Source organism: Urocitellus parryii, chromosome 3 (assembly GCF_045843805.1).
Source record: "Urocitellus parryii isolate mUroPar1 chromosome 3, mUroPar1.hap1, whole genome shotgun sequence".
In the NCBI taxonomy this organism is placed as follows: Eukaryota; Metazoa; Chordata; class Mammalia; order Rodentia; family Sciuridae; genus Urocitellus; species Urocitellus parryii.
Genome location: NC_135533.1, coordinates 15092534 through 15110164, shown reverse-complemented (window position 1 = coordinate 15110164; position 17631 = coordinate 15092534). Strand labels below are relative to the sequence as shown.

The 17631-nt window shown below is 43.6% G+C and overlaps 1 protein-coding gene across 1 annotated transcript; it reads right to left on the bottom strand.

Annotated features, from left to right (window-relative positions):
• Nucleotides 1–2498: 2498 nt before the first annotated feature.
• Zc3hav1l (ZC3HAV1 like) lies at nucleotides 2499–11257 on the bottom strand. Its single transcript, XM_026398583.2, has 4 exons — nucleotides 10884–11257; nucleotides 9900–10035; nucleotides 3968–4229; nucleotides 2499–2667 (listed from the first exon to the last, which is right to left on the bottom strand). The coding sequence occupies exons 1-4, from the start codon at nucleotides 11255–11257 to the stop codon at nucleotides 2537–2539; spliced, it is 903 nt and encodes a 300-aa protein (XP_026254368.2). The 3' UTR covers nucleotides 2499–2536.
• Nucleotides 11258–17631: the final 6374 nt, after the last annotated feature.

Sequence of the window (17631 nt, the reverse complement as noted above, 5' to 3'; positions counted from 1 at the left end):
TGAGAAGTCTCAGAGCTGGACCATCAGACGGAAATAAAAGAAAGATTAAGAGGTGTGATCATGAAGCTGAGCTTAAGGATGTTTTCGTCCATTATCGAAGGTTTATAATAAGTAACTAATTGAAACCTGTTTTCACCAGGAGTTTGGCAATCACCAAGAGAGACTAGTGGCAGCTACCCACCTCGAGCCTGTCCTTTGTGTAATATGTAACTCATCAGTGACAAGAATAGTCTGAGGAAATAATGATCTTTGCTTTTGAAATTTGCAGAACTGAAAAACATCTCATGACCAGGCAATGAGGATCAGATGTGCCTCATTTGGCCCACCCACTTGGTGAGACAGGACCCACCAATCAGGGAACACCCATCATCCGGCTACATAAGCCACCCCCAAGTCAGCTTCCCAGGAAGATGAGCTTTGGGACAGAGTCCCTGTCTTCTCATCTAGCCAGCTTTTTTAATAGTCAGACTCTTTGCCTCCATATCTTGTCTCTTGACTTTACTGGTATGTAGTGGGACTTGGTCCAGTAAATTACATAGGATAATTTTATAGAATGATTATCAGCAGAACCAAAATTGAAATGGAAGATGACAGAACTGAATAAAACATTGCAACAAAGATTACAGAGGGCCTTTACTTATGTAAGATCACAATTATAAGATATATAAAAAGAACACAATGATGTGAAAGTCCACCAAGTCTCTCAGGGTAAAGCATACGCCTTTAGACCCTCATTCTCTCCATTAAGGGTGTAAGATGGCTTAGACAAAAGTAAACATGGTAAAAGGATAAACTGGAGATAGTCATAATGATTAAATGTAAAATAATGATTTTACATTTAATCATTATGCAAAATAAATGTAAAATAAAATTTAAGTTAGCACCAGGGCTGGGGTGTAGCTCAGTGGTAAAGTGCTTGCTTAGCAAGCACAAGGCCCTGGGCTAGATTCCCAGCACCACCAAAAAAAAAAAAAAAAAAAAATAGCACCAGGAAAAATCAGAACTAGGAAAAAAATAATAAAGAAAGAAAAAACAAAATATGCAGAACATCAGGCTTTTCAGAAATACTGTTGTTGACAACAACAATAAAAAAAACTATCATAAGTTATATGAATCATATTGCCCTTTTAGGAGAAAACACAGAAATTTATCACTTGCAAACATTTTTGCATTTCCCCATCTCAATAGAAGAGCATTTCAGTTTTTCTCAAAATGAAAACATAAGTTTTCTCAAAATTAAATAAATTTAGTTTTATAAAAGCTACTATATTGTCCCTTTTTCTCACATTGTGTTATTGCAAAAAAAAAATTAAGAAAGCACTTTACACAAGGACATTTGGAAATATGACTACAATACACACAGCAAAGGATTCATACACCTGCCTCTGTGGTACCCCTTGATAAAAACAAAGAACGTGACATCTACACGTAACTTGAAAAAGACAGCAGGATACACAGGAGAAGACAGAAGAGGGAACGGGGAGGAAGAGGGAAGTCCACATGAAATGGGTGAAGCAGGTAGATTTCTCTTGGTCCGTCTGCATCCACAGAAAGAAGAGTTACAGAATAATGGATGAACTACCCATCCTTCAAACTATAGCAGCTGGGCTTAGCAAAAGCTCAATAAAAGATAAAAAATAGACAGGCTGAGGTAGAAATCTTTGACAGGAACCCAAAGGTTACCTACTCTGTGGTGCAAGCCAAGGATGGATGCACAAAACTTGGACATCCTGAGCACAGTATGGATGACATTCTTTTATGAAAATCACGGAGCTCCATGTCGGCCCAGAGGGCCCAGCAATAAAAGGCCACATATACAGTACACAAAAGAGAACCCACACAAGGCAGTTAATACTATTCACTCACATACATTTAGAGAAATGCAAACCAAAACACATTATCATTTAGCACCTATAAGCTAAGCGAAAGTAAAGCATGGCTTTATAAATTCAATACTGTGTATATTTTATAGAAAGATAAATTCAAAATTTGTTAGAGTTGAAATATCCCAGAATAAGGGAGGTAGATGAACTATGATATATTAATGTATCTGTGCAAAAAAAAAATGATTATGTGTGATCCATGTGAACAAAATGGAATGATACTTATGAAATGCCTAAGTAGAAAACCGTGCAAAGCGTATGGATCTATGTAAACTGATTACATGGACAAAATCATTGGTCAGACCACAGAAGTCAGCAGAAATTTACCACTTGAAGAGCTCCATCCGCCCAGGCTGGGGAAGATGCTCAGGAACTGCAGAAGCTGCATCTTCAGGATTTTCCCTGGACTGACCCCTCTGCGCTCAAATTTTACCTTCTCTTTGCCTGCTTCATGTCCAACCTCATCCCCAGCCACCCATGCCAAATTTTATCCTCCCACCTTTAGCTCTCACAATAAGCTGTGAGGTAGCTATTAATGACCATTATTAAGAAATGACTAAAAGAACGAACGAATGGTTACAAACTGAAGCTCAGCAGAAGACTTGCTTTCAGGTCTTCCAAGATGAAGAAGCTTTTTGCTTCACTGGTGCCCTTCACGGTTTACCTGGGCAGGGCTTCCTGGCTGACTGAGCAGGGAGGGGGACCAGAGGCCTGCCTTCTCCAGCCCTGGCCTCCTGTGTTCTCTGTTTTTCAAGGCCCTGTGAACACTCAGTAGCTGAGTTATCTAAAAGAAAGAAGAGAGGAATAAGCTTTCCAAAAATATTCTTTGTATTACTCTTTAAGTTTCATTTTATATTGGTAACCAGGTCTCAGACAAGACTCCTAATTCACTCCCAGGGTTTGGAGAGTTTGTGCCTTCTGAATTAAAACAGGTAATTGTTACATTAAAAATATAACAATAGCAAGCAGAAAGTCAGTATTCCGCAGTGAGAAGAGTCCCAGTAAAAATGACCAGATGACAATAATAATAGGCACTACATCAGAAACAGAGTAGAAGGTCCCTTCTCTCCCTGAGAGTTCCCTAGACAGCCTGTGACACTGGTATTCCGGAGTCCCCCTTTACTTTCAAATTCATAAAGTCTGCCACTAACATTCCGACATAAGAAAACGTCAGGATGTCTCAAAACTTAATTTTTGTTTTTGTTTTCACAAAAGAGCTGGGGAAGTTTCTCAGTGGTAGAGTACTTGTCTGGCATGATATTCAATCCCCAGTACTGGGGGAAAAAAAGAAAGAAAGAAAGAAAGAAAACTGCACATTAAAAGCTTAGTACTGGGTGTGGCTCAGTGGTAAAGCACTTGCCTCCCACATGTGAGGCACTCCCACAATCCTCAGCACCACATAAAAGTAAATAAAGACACTGCATCCACATACAACTAAAAAATATTTAAAAATAAAATAAAAGCTTAGTACCTCTGACTTTGGCAATTAATTAATTACCTTTTCTCATCAACAATTCTAAACCCACCACTAACTGATTTTCAGCTATAAGCAAATTTAATAAAATAAATAAGCAAAACACATTATAGTTAAAAGAACATTTACACAGTAACAGGACTGAATGGCCTACAATGAAGTGTAACAATTATTACCGTTTAGAGTGAGGGGAATCACATGCAATTTTTATTTCTAGTTTGTGCTCCAAGTTTTTCTATAATGTGATTAAAATTGCTAAAAAATGAAAAAAAAAGCAGACCCTTTAAACCAATTCATAAAAGAAAGCCATCCCTATGTTATCCTCACCTTTCTCCCTCCCCACCTCCCAGCAAGTTGTTAAGACTGCTCCTGCTCCCAACTGGCCCAGGAGCTACTCTGTTCAAATACTATAAACTCAAAAGTCTTCTGAAACCCTTCAATATTGTCACTTGTCCACTGTCCTAAACTTTCTAACAACAAAGCTGCAATTAACATATGAAGTGGTTTGGTCCTCAGACTCACTTTCAAGTCACTGTTCTTATTTCTTTACTGTGAAGATTTTGAAACCACCTCACCATTGACGGTTCTTGTCTGCCTCTGCTAGGCCTACCTTTGTTTTCAAGCATCTTGTGCAGCTCCATATGCTTGTAGGCAGAAATGATCTGAAAATTAACGACACTTGGAATACTCAGTCCTTGCTCCTGGAGCAACTTCAGGGCTGTAGCATGAATGAGCTGATGAGACCGTTTGCAGGTCTGCAGCTTGCACTCTCCCCTGACGAAGGCTTTGCACACGTGGAACTTGGTGCATTTATCCTTGAGGTTGCAGTAACCATAGAGGGGATCCCCACCTTTGTTGTACAGCAAACAGACCTGGTACGGAAAGAAGGCAATACCTGAATATTAGTTCTCATCGTATCTTTATTTACTTTGCAGTACTGGGGACGGAACCCAGGAGCACTTCATCACTGAACTACATTCCTTGCCCTTTTTTAAATTTTTTTTTACTTTATTTTTTTTAGTTGTAGTTGGACATACTATCTTTATTTTATTTATTTATATTTATGTGGTGCTGAGGATCGAACCCAGGGCCTCGTACTTGCTAGGCGAGCACTCTATACTGAGCCACAATTCCAGCCCCCCCATCCTTTTTATTTTATTTCAGGATGGGGTTTTGCTAAATTGCCCATGCTGGCCTTGAACTTGTGATCCTCCTGCCTTAGCCTGCTGAGGTGCTGGGATACAGGTATGTGCTACCACAACCCGCTATTGTATCTTTTTCAGCCAATAAAAAACAGTTCCTCCTACAAAACTGGAGATTAAATGGTATCTTTTTTAAATTAATATTTTAATTGACACACAGTAATTGTACATATTACTATGTACCCTCTATTGGGGTATAGTGTGGCATTTCAATACATGTATACAATGTGTATTATACTATGTATAAAGATCAGATGAGGGTAGTTGCCATGTCTGTCACTCAAACATATGTTTTTTCTTTGTACTGGAAACATTCAAATTCAATTAGATATTTTGAAATATTCAATTAATTGTTGTCAACCATTGTTATCCTACAGTGCCATAGAACATTAGTAGGTTACTCTTGCACCCCTGGCCCCATCAACCATCCTCTCTCCATCTTTCCCTCCTTCACACTATTCCTTCCCAGGTTCTAGTAACCACTATTATATTCTCCACTTCTTTTTTTTAATATGTATATTTTTAGTTGTTGATGGACCTTTATTTTATTCATTTATTTATAAGCGGTGCTGAGAATCAAACCCAATGCCTCACACATGCCAGGAAAGTGCTCTATCACTGAGCCACAAACCCAGCCTCTATTCCCCACTTCTTTGAGATCACCTTTAGTTTCCACTTGTAAGTAAGAACATGTAATATTTGTCTTTCTGCATCTGACTTACTTAACATAATGTCCTCCAGTTCTAACCATGTTGCTGCAAATGACAGTTCATTCTTTTTAGGACTGAATAATATTCCTGTGTGTGTGTGTGTGTGTGTGTGTGTGTGTGTGTGTGTCTTTATCTATTCATCCATCAATGGACACCTAGGTTGTTTCCATATCTTGGCTATTGCAATCAGTGCATAGCAAACATGCCATGCAGATGGCTCTTCAACATACTAATTTCAATGCCTCAATATATGGTAGTTAGATATTGTTTCTTCCTTGCTTGCTTAAGGAACCTCTGTACTGTTTTCCATAATGGTACATTAATCTATATTCCCACCTACAGTGTATTCCCCTTTTTCTGCATCCTCATCAGCATTTATTTTATTTTTTTATTTATTTTTAACAATAGCTATTCTAACCAGGGTGTGATATAGTGCTTTTGATTTGAAGTTCCCTGATGTAAATGGCATCTTCTGATTGTCAACAGCTGTTAAGATCTTTGGTGAAGGGCTGAGGGATATCAGTGGAGCCCTGCCCTGGCCTCCCCCAGACAGTGTGTGTACTGGCTCTCTTACTCCCTCTCTTACTTTGGACCCTCAACTGACCTGCTCTCCCCCAAACCCTGTAGCCAATGAAGGACTTACATGGAGGTACAAAAGCCTGGCCCCTTGCCCCCAGGCTAGAGCAATTCTTCAGTGCAATTTTTATCCATGGCCCCATGATCAAGTCTGGGCCAGACTTCCCCGAGCTTATAGCCTTTTTTCCTCTATATCCTGCTTCCCTTCCTCCCCACTGGTTTTTCCTAAAGAGCCCTCCCTCAATAAATCACAAGACCCGAATCCCCACTTCAGGTCTACTTCAATGAAACCCATCTCGACAGGTTGCACTACCATATAATATGAGAGTCAGGCAGAACTACCATATAATATGAGAGTCAGGCAGAGAGCGGGGGAGCACTGTTAATGATTACTTGGGGACAGCTAACGTGAACTGGTCTGCTCCAGGCAAACCAAGGACATACTCTCGGGGAGCTTTATAACGATGGATCAGGCTGTCAGCTCTGAAATGACCAATCAGACTTCACCTCACACACACAAAAAGATGGCAAGATGTTATATGATCCCCCATGTGGTACAACAAGAAATACCATTATGAAAGTCTGACATTTCAAGACACCCCTCCACTCCCAGGCAAACTGGAATGTTAAGTTACCCTAATAATGCACCACCTATAAAAATATTCTTGCTATAAAAAAAAAAATCAAACCCAAATCCCATCAAACTTCCAGATCTATTAGTTTACCATATATTCAAGAAATAGAGGAGCATGTTAAATGGTACAACAGGAACACCACCAATCAAGCTAAAACATGGGTAATTTTACAGGACACACATAACCTGCTTTAAAACAAAAGAGCATCCCTATCTATAATTGTGGTGCCAATTTTCTAAAATGAACTTATAATTTTAATGCAATTTTGACCCTCCTAGAGTCAAAGAGTTCCTAGAAAATAGTTTTAGGGGGCTGGGGATGTGGCTCAAGCGGTACTGCGCATGCCAGGCGCTGGGTTAGATCCTCAGCACCACATTAAAAAAAAAAAAAAAAAAAAAAAAAGGTGTTGTGTCCACCGAAAACTAAAAAATAAATATTAAAAAATTCTCTCTCTCTCTCTCTCTCCCTCCCTCCCTCCCTCCCTCTCTTAAAAAAAATAGTTTTAGGAATTTAACTGATTCTAAACTTTATCAGAAAAAGGAAACAAGAATTGATTAAACAAAAAACTGAGAAAGAATAATGGGTATAGAGACTTGGATTATCATATATTATAAACTATTTTAAATAGTAGGATGCTGGTACAACAATGTACAGAAGATCAAGGAAAATAGACCCCATACCTAGTCCAAATATTAGAACAATCTGTTCCTTAAAGATGTGTTGGAACTTGGGGGGAGAATGGGGAGATGCAGGTGAAGGGGACTAAAGTTTCAGTTAGGATGAATCCATTCTGGAGCCCTAAGGTACAGCATGGTGTCTAGAGTTCAAAATAACATACTCTATGCTTATAAACTACTAAGACAGTAGATCTTAAAAATCCTCATCACTGGGCTGGAGTTGTGGCTCTTGTCTGGCATGTGTGAGGCCCTGGGTTCAATCCTCAGCACCACATATAAATAAATAAATAAATTTTTTAAAAACCTGCTTTTAAAAAAATCCTCACTACTCAAAATTTTTAAAAAGATAACCTTATAAAGTGATGATATGTTAATTAGCAGGGTTATGTTAATCATGTCACATGAAAGCATATGTTAAAATATTCACTGTATGCCATAAATACATAATTTTTATTTTTCAATTGTGCTTAAGATGCAAAAAAATTGATAGAAATAAATGATAAAGCTATGTAAGCCTGATGTTTTCTTATAGAAAACTTACACTTCAGGGTTTATTTAGTGCTTTTATTTTTTAAAAAAATATAAGACTCTTTGAATCAATTTTGGTTTGCCCTATGTGTCTAGAAATGTGTCCATTTCATCTAAATTTTCAAATGAGCTAGCATGATATTTCACATACTATCCCCCACTGTCTTTTCTTGTGTGCTGTGTCTGGATCCTGCACTGTACCTTTAGGAGAGCAGTGAAAGGAATCAACCAGGCACCTTCATACAAAAGACAGGAGGCATCATTCTCACTTCATCCTCTGTGCTTGTCTGTGGCCCCTGATGTCTAAGTGGCCACACACACCTCTAGGTCCAACTTTGGGCCAAGGGCAGCCTCCCACTATAAGAGCTAAAAGAACACTGAAGCAGTCTAATAGGACAAGATGAGGCTGGGCCCAGGTCATCTAGGAAGAGCCACTGTTATGATTTCCATCTGAGGTATCCCCAGAAGCCCATCATGTGTGAGACAATGCAAGAAAGTTTAGAGGTGAAATGAATGGGTTGTGAGAGTCTAAACCTAATCAGATTATTAATCCCCTGCTAGGGATTAACTGGATGCCCACTGTAGGCAGGTAGGATGTGGCTGGAGGAGGTGGGTCCTTGGTGGCATGCCTATGGGGTCTATATTTTGTCCTTGTTGGGCAAAGTGAAGCTCTCTGTTTCCTGATCTGCCTGTCCTAAGCCACTTTCCTCCATACAGTCTTCTGCCATGATATTCTGCCTGACCTCAAGCCCCCAAGGAATGGAGATGGCCTTCTATGGATTGAGACCTCTGAACTGTGAGCCCCAAAATAAACTTCTACATTTGTTCTTGTCAGGTCTTTTAGTAACACCAATAAAAAAAGCTGTCTAACATAGCCATAAAGAAAAAGATTCGGGGCTGGAGATGTGGCTCAGCGGTAGCGCGCTCGCCTGGCATGCGTGCGGCCCTGGTTCGATCCCCAGCACCACATACCAACAAAGATGTTGTGTCCGCCGAGAACTACAAAATAAATATTAAAAATTCTCTCTCTCTCTCTCTCTCTCTCTCTCTCTCTCTCTCTCTCCTCTCTCACTCTCTCTTAAAAAAAAAAAAAAAAAAAAAGAAAAAGATTCAATGAGTTTGACAATATAAAACCATTAAACTTCTCTCTCTCTTCCCCCTCTCCTCTTCTGCTCTCTCCTCTCTCTCTCCCTCTCACCCTCTCTTCCCCCTCTCCTCTCTTTTCTCTCCCTCCCTCCCTCTCTCTTTCTCTCTCTCTCCCCCCTTCTCTTCTGCAACTGGCCGCTACAGTCCTGCTAATAAAATCTCGGACAGGTAAACAGTTGTTTAAAAAAAAAAAAAAGAAAGAAAGAAAAAAAAGCCCATTAAACTTTTGCTAATCAAGAAATACTGTGAAATTAAAGGGCAAACAGCAGCTGTACTGCTCCTTCCCTCTAATAGAGGAAGGTCTGTTCCCAGCTTCACAGTTGATGTCACCTTTCAACCCTTCCTGTCAATAATCTGCGCCAGCTTCTGGATGAATCTACTTTCTGTAACAGAGGGATGCTCCTGGCTCACAGAAAACCTGCTGCAAAGGTTTCAGGCATTTAAAATGAGATGGATGCCAAGAAGAAGCCTTGCTTCCTAAGATCCCCTCCAGGACTGCCTTGGGTACAGATTCGAATGTACTCGAGGGAGGCCTCTGCCATCTTCTGCACCAAAAGCTCCAGCTCACATGTTCTACCTCACAACTTTCTTTCCCTTTGGACCCTGTCATACCCTAGGATCATCCTGGGCTGGGGATATAGCTCCGTTGGTGGAGTGCTTGTCTTGCATGCACAAGGCCCTGGGTTCAATCCCCACCACCACCACCACACACACACACACAAAAAAAAACCAAAACCAAAAAACAGGGCCATCCTGAATGGTGGTCTCCTCACTCCCCCACCTTCCTCCCACCCCTTTTCTGGCAACATGAAAAAGTCTATGATAGAATCATGGTGCCAGATTACAAAATTCTACTTTTAATTGGTAGTCTCATAATATTTTCTCTTGGGATTCTCACTATTTTGTTGAAAACAATTCTTTATGTATGGCTAAACAGAAACACACATGCGAATTTTGTCATTATAGGAATTAGAAAGGGTCCTTTTAAGAATCGGAAACTAAATCATACTACTTCAGAGCTATTACGCTACAAAGCCAGAGAAGGCAATGAACTCCATGGCCACTCACCTCTGGCAAAAGGCAGGGGTCATTCTGCAAAAGCAGGATCCGAAGCTGGGCTTCATTGAGGCCAAAAATCCCGTGGTTTTTCAGGACTTGGATGTTGACAGGTGTGTGGATATCATGAGAAAGGGTACAGGTAGACCTGGGGAAACACAAAGCTCTGGGTCAGAAGCCCAGGTGAGGAAGGGCCAGTGGGTGGGATTCTTGCCTTAGACAACTTTCAACTTCAGTGGGTCACACAATTTCCCAGCACTGATTGATAATAAGAAAGTTGGGTTGAAACTACTCCCTTCCCAGGGTCATTTTCTTATTCATTAAGGATGCTTTCGAGCCAAGTGTACCTCCCCCAGTCACCTCCCTGGACAGGCTGCACATCTGTTCTCCACCCAGAGAGGGACCGTCTCCCATTGTCTACTAACGTTAGAAAGAAAGCGCCTCCACATAAAGTGGGGGTGAGGGTGCGGCGAGAATGCGCCACGAAAGAGCTTCAAACTCCCGCTGAGCGGGTGCGGAGGGTGGGTCCTCACTCACAGCCTCCAGCCCTGTTTCCGGGGGAGGGGGTGGGTCAGGCCAGACCAGGATTTTACAGCCCGAGAGCACAGACCTGCTCCTGTAAAACTGTAGTTAAGAGGGGAGTGGGCGCAAAAGGCCCATGGATCTCACGGGATCCTCAGATGTCCCCTGGAGGCCACTTTGAGGGGGGTCAACTCAAAAGTTCCTGCACGATTCAACCCAGGCGTGTAGCGAAGGCACCTTGGCAGGACAGCAGTTTGGGGGGCGCGGGCGACTGAGGACTCTGGGCCGAGGGACCTCCCGCTCCCCCCCCCCCCGCATCCAGCCGGGAGCGCAGACGAGGCCTCCCCGGAGGTCGCCATCCCACCCCGCGCCCGACGAGGACCCGCCTCCACCATTCTCTGGGCTCCGGCTTCCCGCTGGACCCAAGGCCCTCGCCCCGCGCCCTCCTCCGGGCCCCCGGCGCCTTCCCCTCACCAGCAGTCGCGGTGGGGGCACTTGCCCAGCATGTGCCGTCGGCAGAAGTGCAGCTGGTCGCAGGCCTGGCACTCCCCGCGCTGGTAGCGGGCGCAGAGGCGCGCGGAGGACACGGCCACCACCCTCCAGGCCGAGGCGCCGCCGCCGCTGCCCGCGCCGCCCGCGCCCGCCGCCGCCTCCGCCTCGGCGTCCCAGAGGCCCTCCTTCATCTCCACCTCCTGCAGCAGGAAGCGCTCGGGCCCGGCCCGCTGCAGCACGTCCCGGAGCTTCGCCTCCGACAGCTCCACGTGGCCGCGCAGGTCCTGCAGGAACATACGGCCGCCGTTGGCGCACAGCACCTTGGTGAGGAAGGAGCACACCGTGAGGTCTGCCATGGCCGGCGGCCGCGTCCCCGTGCGCGCCGCGCGAAACCCGAGGAGGCCAGACTCCTCCCAGTCACGTCCACGGTTTCCAGCCCCATTCCAGGGACCCGCCTGGGAAAGGAAGGGCGAGGGCAGCCCCGGAGGGTGAGAGGACGGCCCAGGTTCGCGATGCCCGCTGGGCACGGATTCAAGAAGGGATGGACGCTTATTGAATGTCTGTCCTGTCCTGGCACCATTCAGGGTGAGTCCTTGTCACAAAAGAGACAGGCAAACCAGAGCTTTGCGAGTAAAACTAGTAAGGGCTGCAAAGCAGATGAAATAGGTAAGGCGGTAGGAGGTGAATGGCTGGGCTGCTTTAGGTCCTTGGTAGGGGACCGTCGCCAAGGAGGTGGCCACAAGCCACAGGTGGCTGCAGAGCACTAGAAATGTGGCCAGTCCCAGCTGAGATGCGATGGGTGAAATACACACACTGGATTTGGAAGATTTCAGATAAACAAAGAATGTAAAATAGCTCAATATCTTTATATGAATCACAGGTTAAAAGGATACTACTTTGGATATGTTCCATTAAATAAAATGTAAAGACAGTTGCATCCGTTTCATTTACTTTTCTAATGTAGCTATGAAGAAACTTTACACACGTGGAATGCTTCTTCTCTTGGACAGCACTGATCTAGATCAGTACATTTATAATGCATCTAAACTTTTTGCCCAATATGCCATTTAACAAACATTTATGGAGCTGACTCCTAATGCAGAGACAGAGTACAAAGATGAATAAAGGTAAGGGGGACTCAGCCAGTCTACTTGCTGTCTTCGTGGTGCTTGTGAGTATGTAATGAGTTGATGTCATGTAATGTAAAAAACTAGAGGAAGGTAGCTGGCCTCATGCTGTAAGCCTTTTCTCTGCCCTGTGCAGAAATTTGGACTTAGATCCTGAAGTCTTTGGAAAACCATTGAAAGAAGCCTTTTTCAGCTGGGGAATGAAGTGGTCTCTCTGCCTGTACGTTTGCATAGATGTGTCCTTTGTGTCATTCAGTTCTGGTTTTTAGTGTGTTCTTTTCAAAAATGCCTTTCTTGACCTCCCAATCTAAAATAGGTCTCCAGTCTACATGAAACATATTTTTCTTCTTTCTTGTTTATTTCTGTATTTGCAGAATTTATGCTTTTGAAAGCAGGAATCCTCTTTGTCTTGTTCATTATTATATCCCCACCACCTAAAAGACTGTCTGGCATATTGTAAGACAGATATTTATTTATCTATTTTTTTCATAACTTTTTTTAGTTGTAGATGGACACAATACCTTTATTTATTTATATGTGGAGCTGAGGATTGAACCCAGTGCCCCATGTGTACAAGGCAAGCACTCTACCACTGAGCCACAACCCCAGCCCCTATTTATCTAATTTTATGCATGCATGCATGCATGCTGGGGTCAGACCCATCACCTTGTGTGTGCTAAACAAGCGTTTTATCATTGAGCTACACCCCCAGCCTAGGACAGATGTTTTAGAAAGACCTCTGGAAACAATAAGAAGACCAGATTTTAAGAAAGCAAGACAAGTAGGGAATAACAAGAGAAAAGGCTTTAAAAGACCCTCAACCCAGAGCTGGGGTTGTGGCTCAGTGGCAGTGCACTTACCTAGCACGCGTGAGGCATGAGGCACTGGGTTCAATATTCAGCACCACATAAAAATCAATGAATAAATAAAATAAAGGTATTGTGTCCATCTACAACTAAAAAATATATACGTTTTTTAAAAAGAGAGATTGTCAACCCAGTTTTTATTGAGTTTTGTTTGCAGTGGACAATCCAAGGTAAGGTTCTCAATACACACACACACACACACACACACACACACACCTTAAGGGAGATGAGAAGGGAAGGGATAGATTTGAGTGACATCATAGTGACTGAAGCTGTGAGAACTATGGAAGGGTAAGATCTTGGGGAATCCCACCATTAAAGAAGCAGGTAGAGGAAGAGAAAAAATCAGAATAAAAATGGTAGTAGCTTGTGTCCTTTTGGCACTCAACATTTTTACCAGGATTCTCTGCCTAAGGTCTTTTTCCAGCCAAAGGAGCGAGCTTGCTGGCAATAGACATGCTGGAATCCCCGAGGAGTTCAACAGGGATTTTAGGGAATTGGCAGTGTGGGGACCCACCTGGGCCCAGAGTATATGTGAGGACTATTTTAAACTAAAGATATTTGAGATTCAACAGATACAGAAAGAAATCTTGTTGGAGCTCTCCTTATCTCACTGAAAGCAGAAGTTTCTGAAAGTGAGCTTATATGGATCTGTGGGACTTTTTTTTTTTTTTTTTTTTTTTAAGAGAGAGGAGAGGGAGAGAGAGAGAGAAAAAAAAAAACTTATTTATTTATTTTTTAGGTTTTTTTCGGTGGACACAACATCTCTGTTTGTACGTGGTGCTGAGGATCAAACCCGGGCCGCACGCATGCCAGGCGAGCGCGCTACCGCTTGAGCCACATCCCCAGCCCCCAGGATCTGTGGGACTTTTATGGAAGGAAAGAAAGAAAGGGAGAAAACCCTCCCACACTTAATAAACAAGCATTATCCCAAACTTTTCTCCATTCTGTTACCCTGGAAACCCAACTGCTCTTCCCATAGAAGCCATTTTGCCCCCGTTTCTCCTCTTTAACTGGTGTTTTTGTTTTGTTTTGTTCTGGTACAGGGGTCTGAACCCAGGAGTGCTGTTTATATTTTACTTAGAGACAGGGTCTTGCTAAGTTGCTTAGGGCCTTGCTAAATGGCTGAGGCTGGCTTTGAACTCTGGATCCTCCTGCCTGGGCCTCACACTGAGCTCCTCTTCAACTATTTAGAAGCCACTTTTGGGTGCTCCATATGCACATGAATAAACTTTGGTTGTTTTTTTTTTTTTTTCCTATTGTCAGTTAATTTTACACCTAAGAGGGGACAGATATCCCAGCTCATCATTCTTCCAGGGAACAATTTGGAGGTGTATATTTCATAACCTCCCACAGGTTCTTCAGTGGAATTGAGCGCCCTACCCTTGGCCATAACCTGCCTGTTACTGCAGCCTGCACCATCTGCCTTCCTTTCCCTGCTTCCTCTTCCCAGTGTTCCTGGGACCAGCTTCCACATCAATTGCTTGCTTTCAATCCTTCTCTCTTTGCTTGGGGGGGGGGGGAACCCAGCCTAAGATATAAGCTGAGAAAGAGTGATTAGAGGAAAATGTAAGTCATGTGTAGACACAAAGAGAAGACAGGTGAAGGAGAAAGTGGTCAGCAAGGGAGTCTTGCTATAAGGGCAAAAGCAAGTTTATTTCAGACATTTGGCAAGTGCTGTTCCACTGAGCTGTCATCCCCAACCTAATAACAGCATACTTCTGTAGATTAAAAATGAATGGGGAAATCCAAAACATACTTTTTTTTTTTTTTTGCCATGCTGGGAATTGAACCCAGGGACTTATACATGCCAGCTAGGCAAGCCCTTCACCACTGAGCCATACCCTTAGCCTTATATGCTACTTTTATAAATATTATTTGAAAAGGAGATGATATAATAATAATTAGAGGAATACACAAGTATCAGAAGGATTTTATTATAGGCGAGACAAATATGGTTATATACTAAGTGGAACGGGCTAGCAGGGAGGAAAGTTGAAAACACTGGAAAGAAGATGGCTGGTCGGGGCTGGGGATGTGGCTCAAGCGGTAGCACGCTCGCCTGGCATGCGTGCGGCCTGGGTTCGATCCTCAGCACCACATACACAAAAGAAGATGGCTGGTCAGCGAGTATGTCCATAAAGCAGTGACAGAAAATTGGGACCCAGTGGGAGGATTAACCTTAGACAGGAGAAGAGAAGACAAGAGGAAAGGAAGCAAGGATACTGGCACATAAAGTTCCTCCCAATAGTTTTTGTTTTGCCTTTGTAAGTATGACACAAGCCCAAGAATGAGTGGGAGGGGTCCCTTGAGACTATAAGGGGTTGGCAAGGCTGACTAGAGATAGGGAGAATGCTGACAGGGAGGGTGGCAGTGGAGGGCCTTGGCGAGAGTGACAGCCACGGCTGTACAGTGCACCCCTCCAGCAGCTCCACTGGTCTCCCTGGATAGGAGTAAAATCTGACTGATCCTCTTTTAGGTTTTGCCAAGTAGAGGAGCAGAAGGTTAAAGGTTCTGGGTGATTAATTGAAATTAATTGGGTTGAATAATGGACTCACGGCTAAATAAGGACAGAAATGAAGATGGGAAGGGGCAGAATGTGTGGAGAAGGTAGACACAGGAGTGGGAGGAGGACTGAAAGGGCAAGCTATGATCAGGGATGGAAAACAGTTTAGGATTTCAGAGAGAGCAGTTCTAGAGTGATTCTGACTAATGGCAGTAGGGTGATGGATGTGGGTGCCCTGATAGAGCGAGGATGAAGACAGAGAGGGTGGAGACGGATAGGCTGGGGCTGTTGAGTGGATCATTCACAGGAATGTTGAGAGAAGATGGGGGATTGGGAGCAGAGAAGACTGTGAGCCAGAAAAAATGTGGAGGAGAGACCAGAGGATGTGCAGGGAGAGGGTAGAGAGATGAGAGGAAGAGGGAGACCTCCTGCAGAGGCAGCACAGTAGCACACCTCATCTGTGGGCTCTGCAGCTGGCTTCCTTCGCTGTGACACCTTGCACAAGTTATTTGAGCCTCAGCAGAGGTACAGATCCAGGAGCTCCAAATGTGTGGTATTAGGAGTCAGCCTCACATTATTGTAACAAATGATTGAAAAAAATCAACTTAAAAAGAGAAAAGGTTTGATTTAAGGCTGAATTTGGGGGGTTTCAGTCCATAACCAACGGGTCCTGTGGCAACACAGTACATCATGGTGGGAGCAGGTGGTGGAGTAAGTTGTTCACCTTGAAGTGACTGAGAAACAGGGTGAACAGGACCAGCATAGGGAACAAGTCCACCAGTGACCTAAAACCTCCCAGTGTGCCCCACCTCTTAAAAGATTTCCACCACCTCCCAGAAGTGCCCCGAGGAAGATCAAACCACTAACACACAGGCCTATGGGGGACATTCCAGACTCCATCTGTAGCATGTACCACACCTGAAGTCTGGGAATAAAAAAGATGATTCCTGGGGAAAGGCACAGAGGGAAACAAACCATCCTAGTCGACTACAGAGGTATGGAAAAGAGAAGCAGGAGGTTGAGATTGGGGATGGCATTGTAGGCTTGGCGCTTGAGCATGTAAGCAGGTCCTTGAAAGTTCCCTCGGGTCCTCCACCGGATTCTGAAGCTCATGCTTAAGCGGACGGCACTTCCAGGCACACTACTGGAGCACAGGTTCTCATCATTCACTCCAGGGACCACACTGATACTGCTGACATAAATTCATCCCCTCTGCCCTTCCTGTTGGAAATGAAACCTGCCCTTTATCCCTCATACTTTTTCAAAGCCACGTCCTGGAACATAGCCCCAGTGGCCCTAACCACACACTTCCTGCTGGGCATTCATTGCCTTTCCTGATAGCTGTCCAGCTAGGAGCAGGAAGTGGTTGCTATTTAGCTTTGCTTCCACCAAATGCCGGGCTGAGGAGTCTACCCCAGAAACTAGATAATTGCAGATTTTATTGTGAGCATGCTATGACAAAGTAAATCAACACAGGGAAAAACAAAAAACCTTCAGATATCTGCTCTTGCTTGGTTCCGCAGTATTTTTGTGTATTTGAATGTGGGTGCCTTTACAGCCAAGGGTTTGCTATTCATGGTTTTACTTGTACTGAGGTTCCAAATCAAATGGCAATGCACCTTCCCTTTTCAAGTCTATGCTGCCATACGTATTGCTCTCCCTCACCTTCTCTCTCCATCCAAAGCTTTGTGATTAAAAAACAAGTGGAGGGCTGGTGAGGTAGCTCAGAGGAAGAGTGCTTCCTTAGCATGCATGAGGCCCTGGATTCAATCCCCAATGCTGCACAAATAAAAGAGCAGAGAAGGGTTTTTGAATTCTGCTGATGACCAGTTACTGTTTAACTTCTGTGCCTCAGCCTGGCCCTGCTGCCCCTGAGGTGCCAGAGGAGGAAAGGTATAAAAGTTATGTTCCCAGCTTCCAGCCCTTCCCTCCCAACCAACAGTGGGCTTTTCCACCACACCTCCTGCCATGCCCGGGCAGCAGGTTCCTAGGTCAGAGCCCCAGAGTGATAACCTGGAAGGGATATATCACCTCTTGCCCCCACCCCACCCCTTTGAATAGACTAGTGTCTAAAATTGCCTTTTTGGAAATACCCCACACACACACACACAAAAAAAAAATGCAACAGAACAAAATTATTCTTTTCTTTTTATTCCATAGTCTCAAATTAAGCATACAAGAACAAAAAGCAGTATTACTCAACTACTATAACATAAATAGTTGAGCTTATT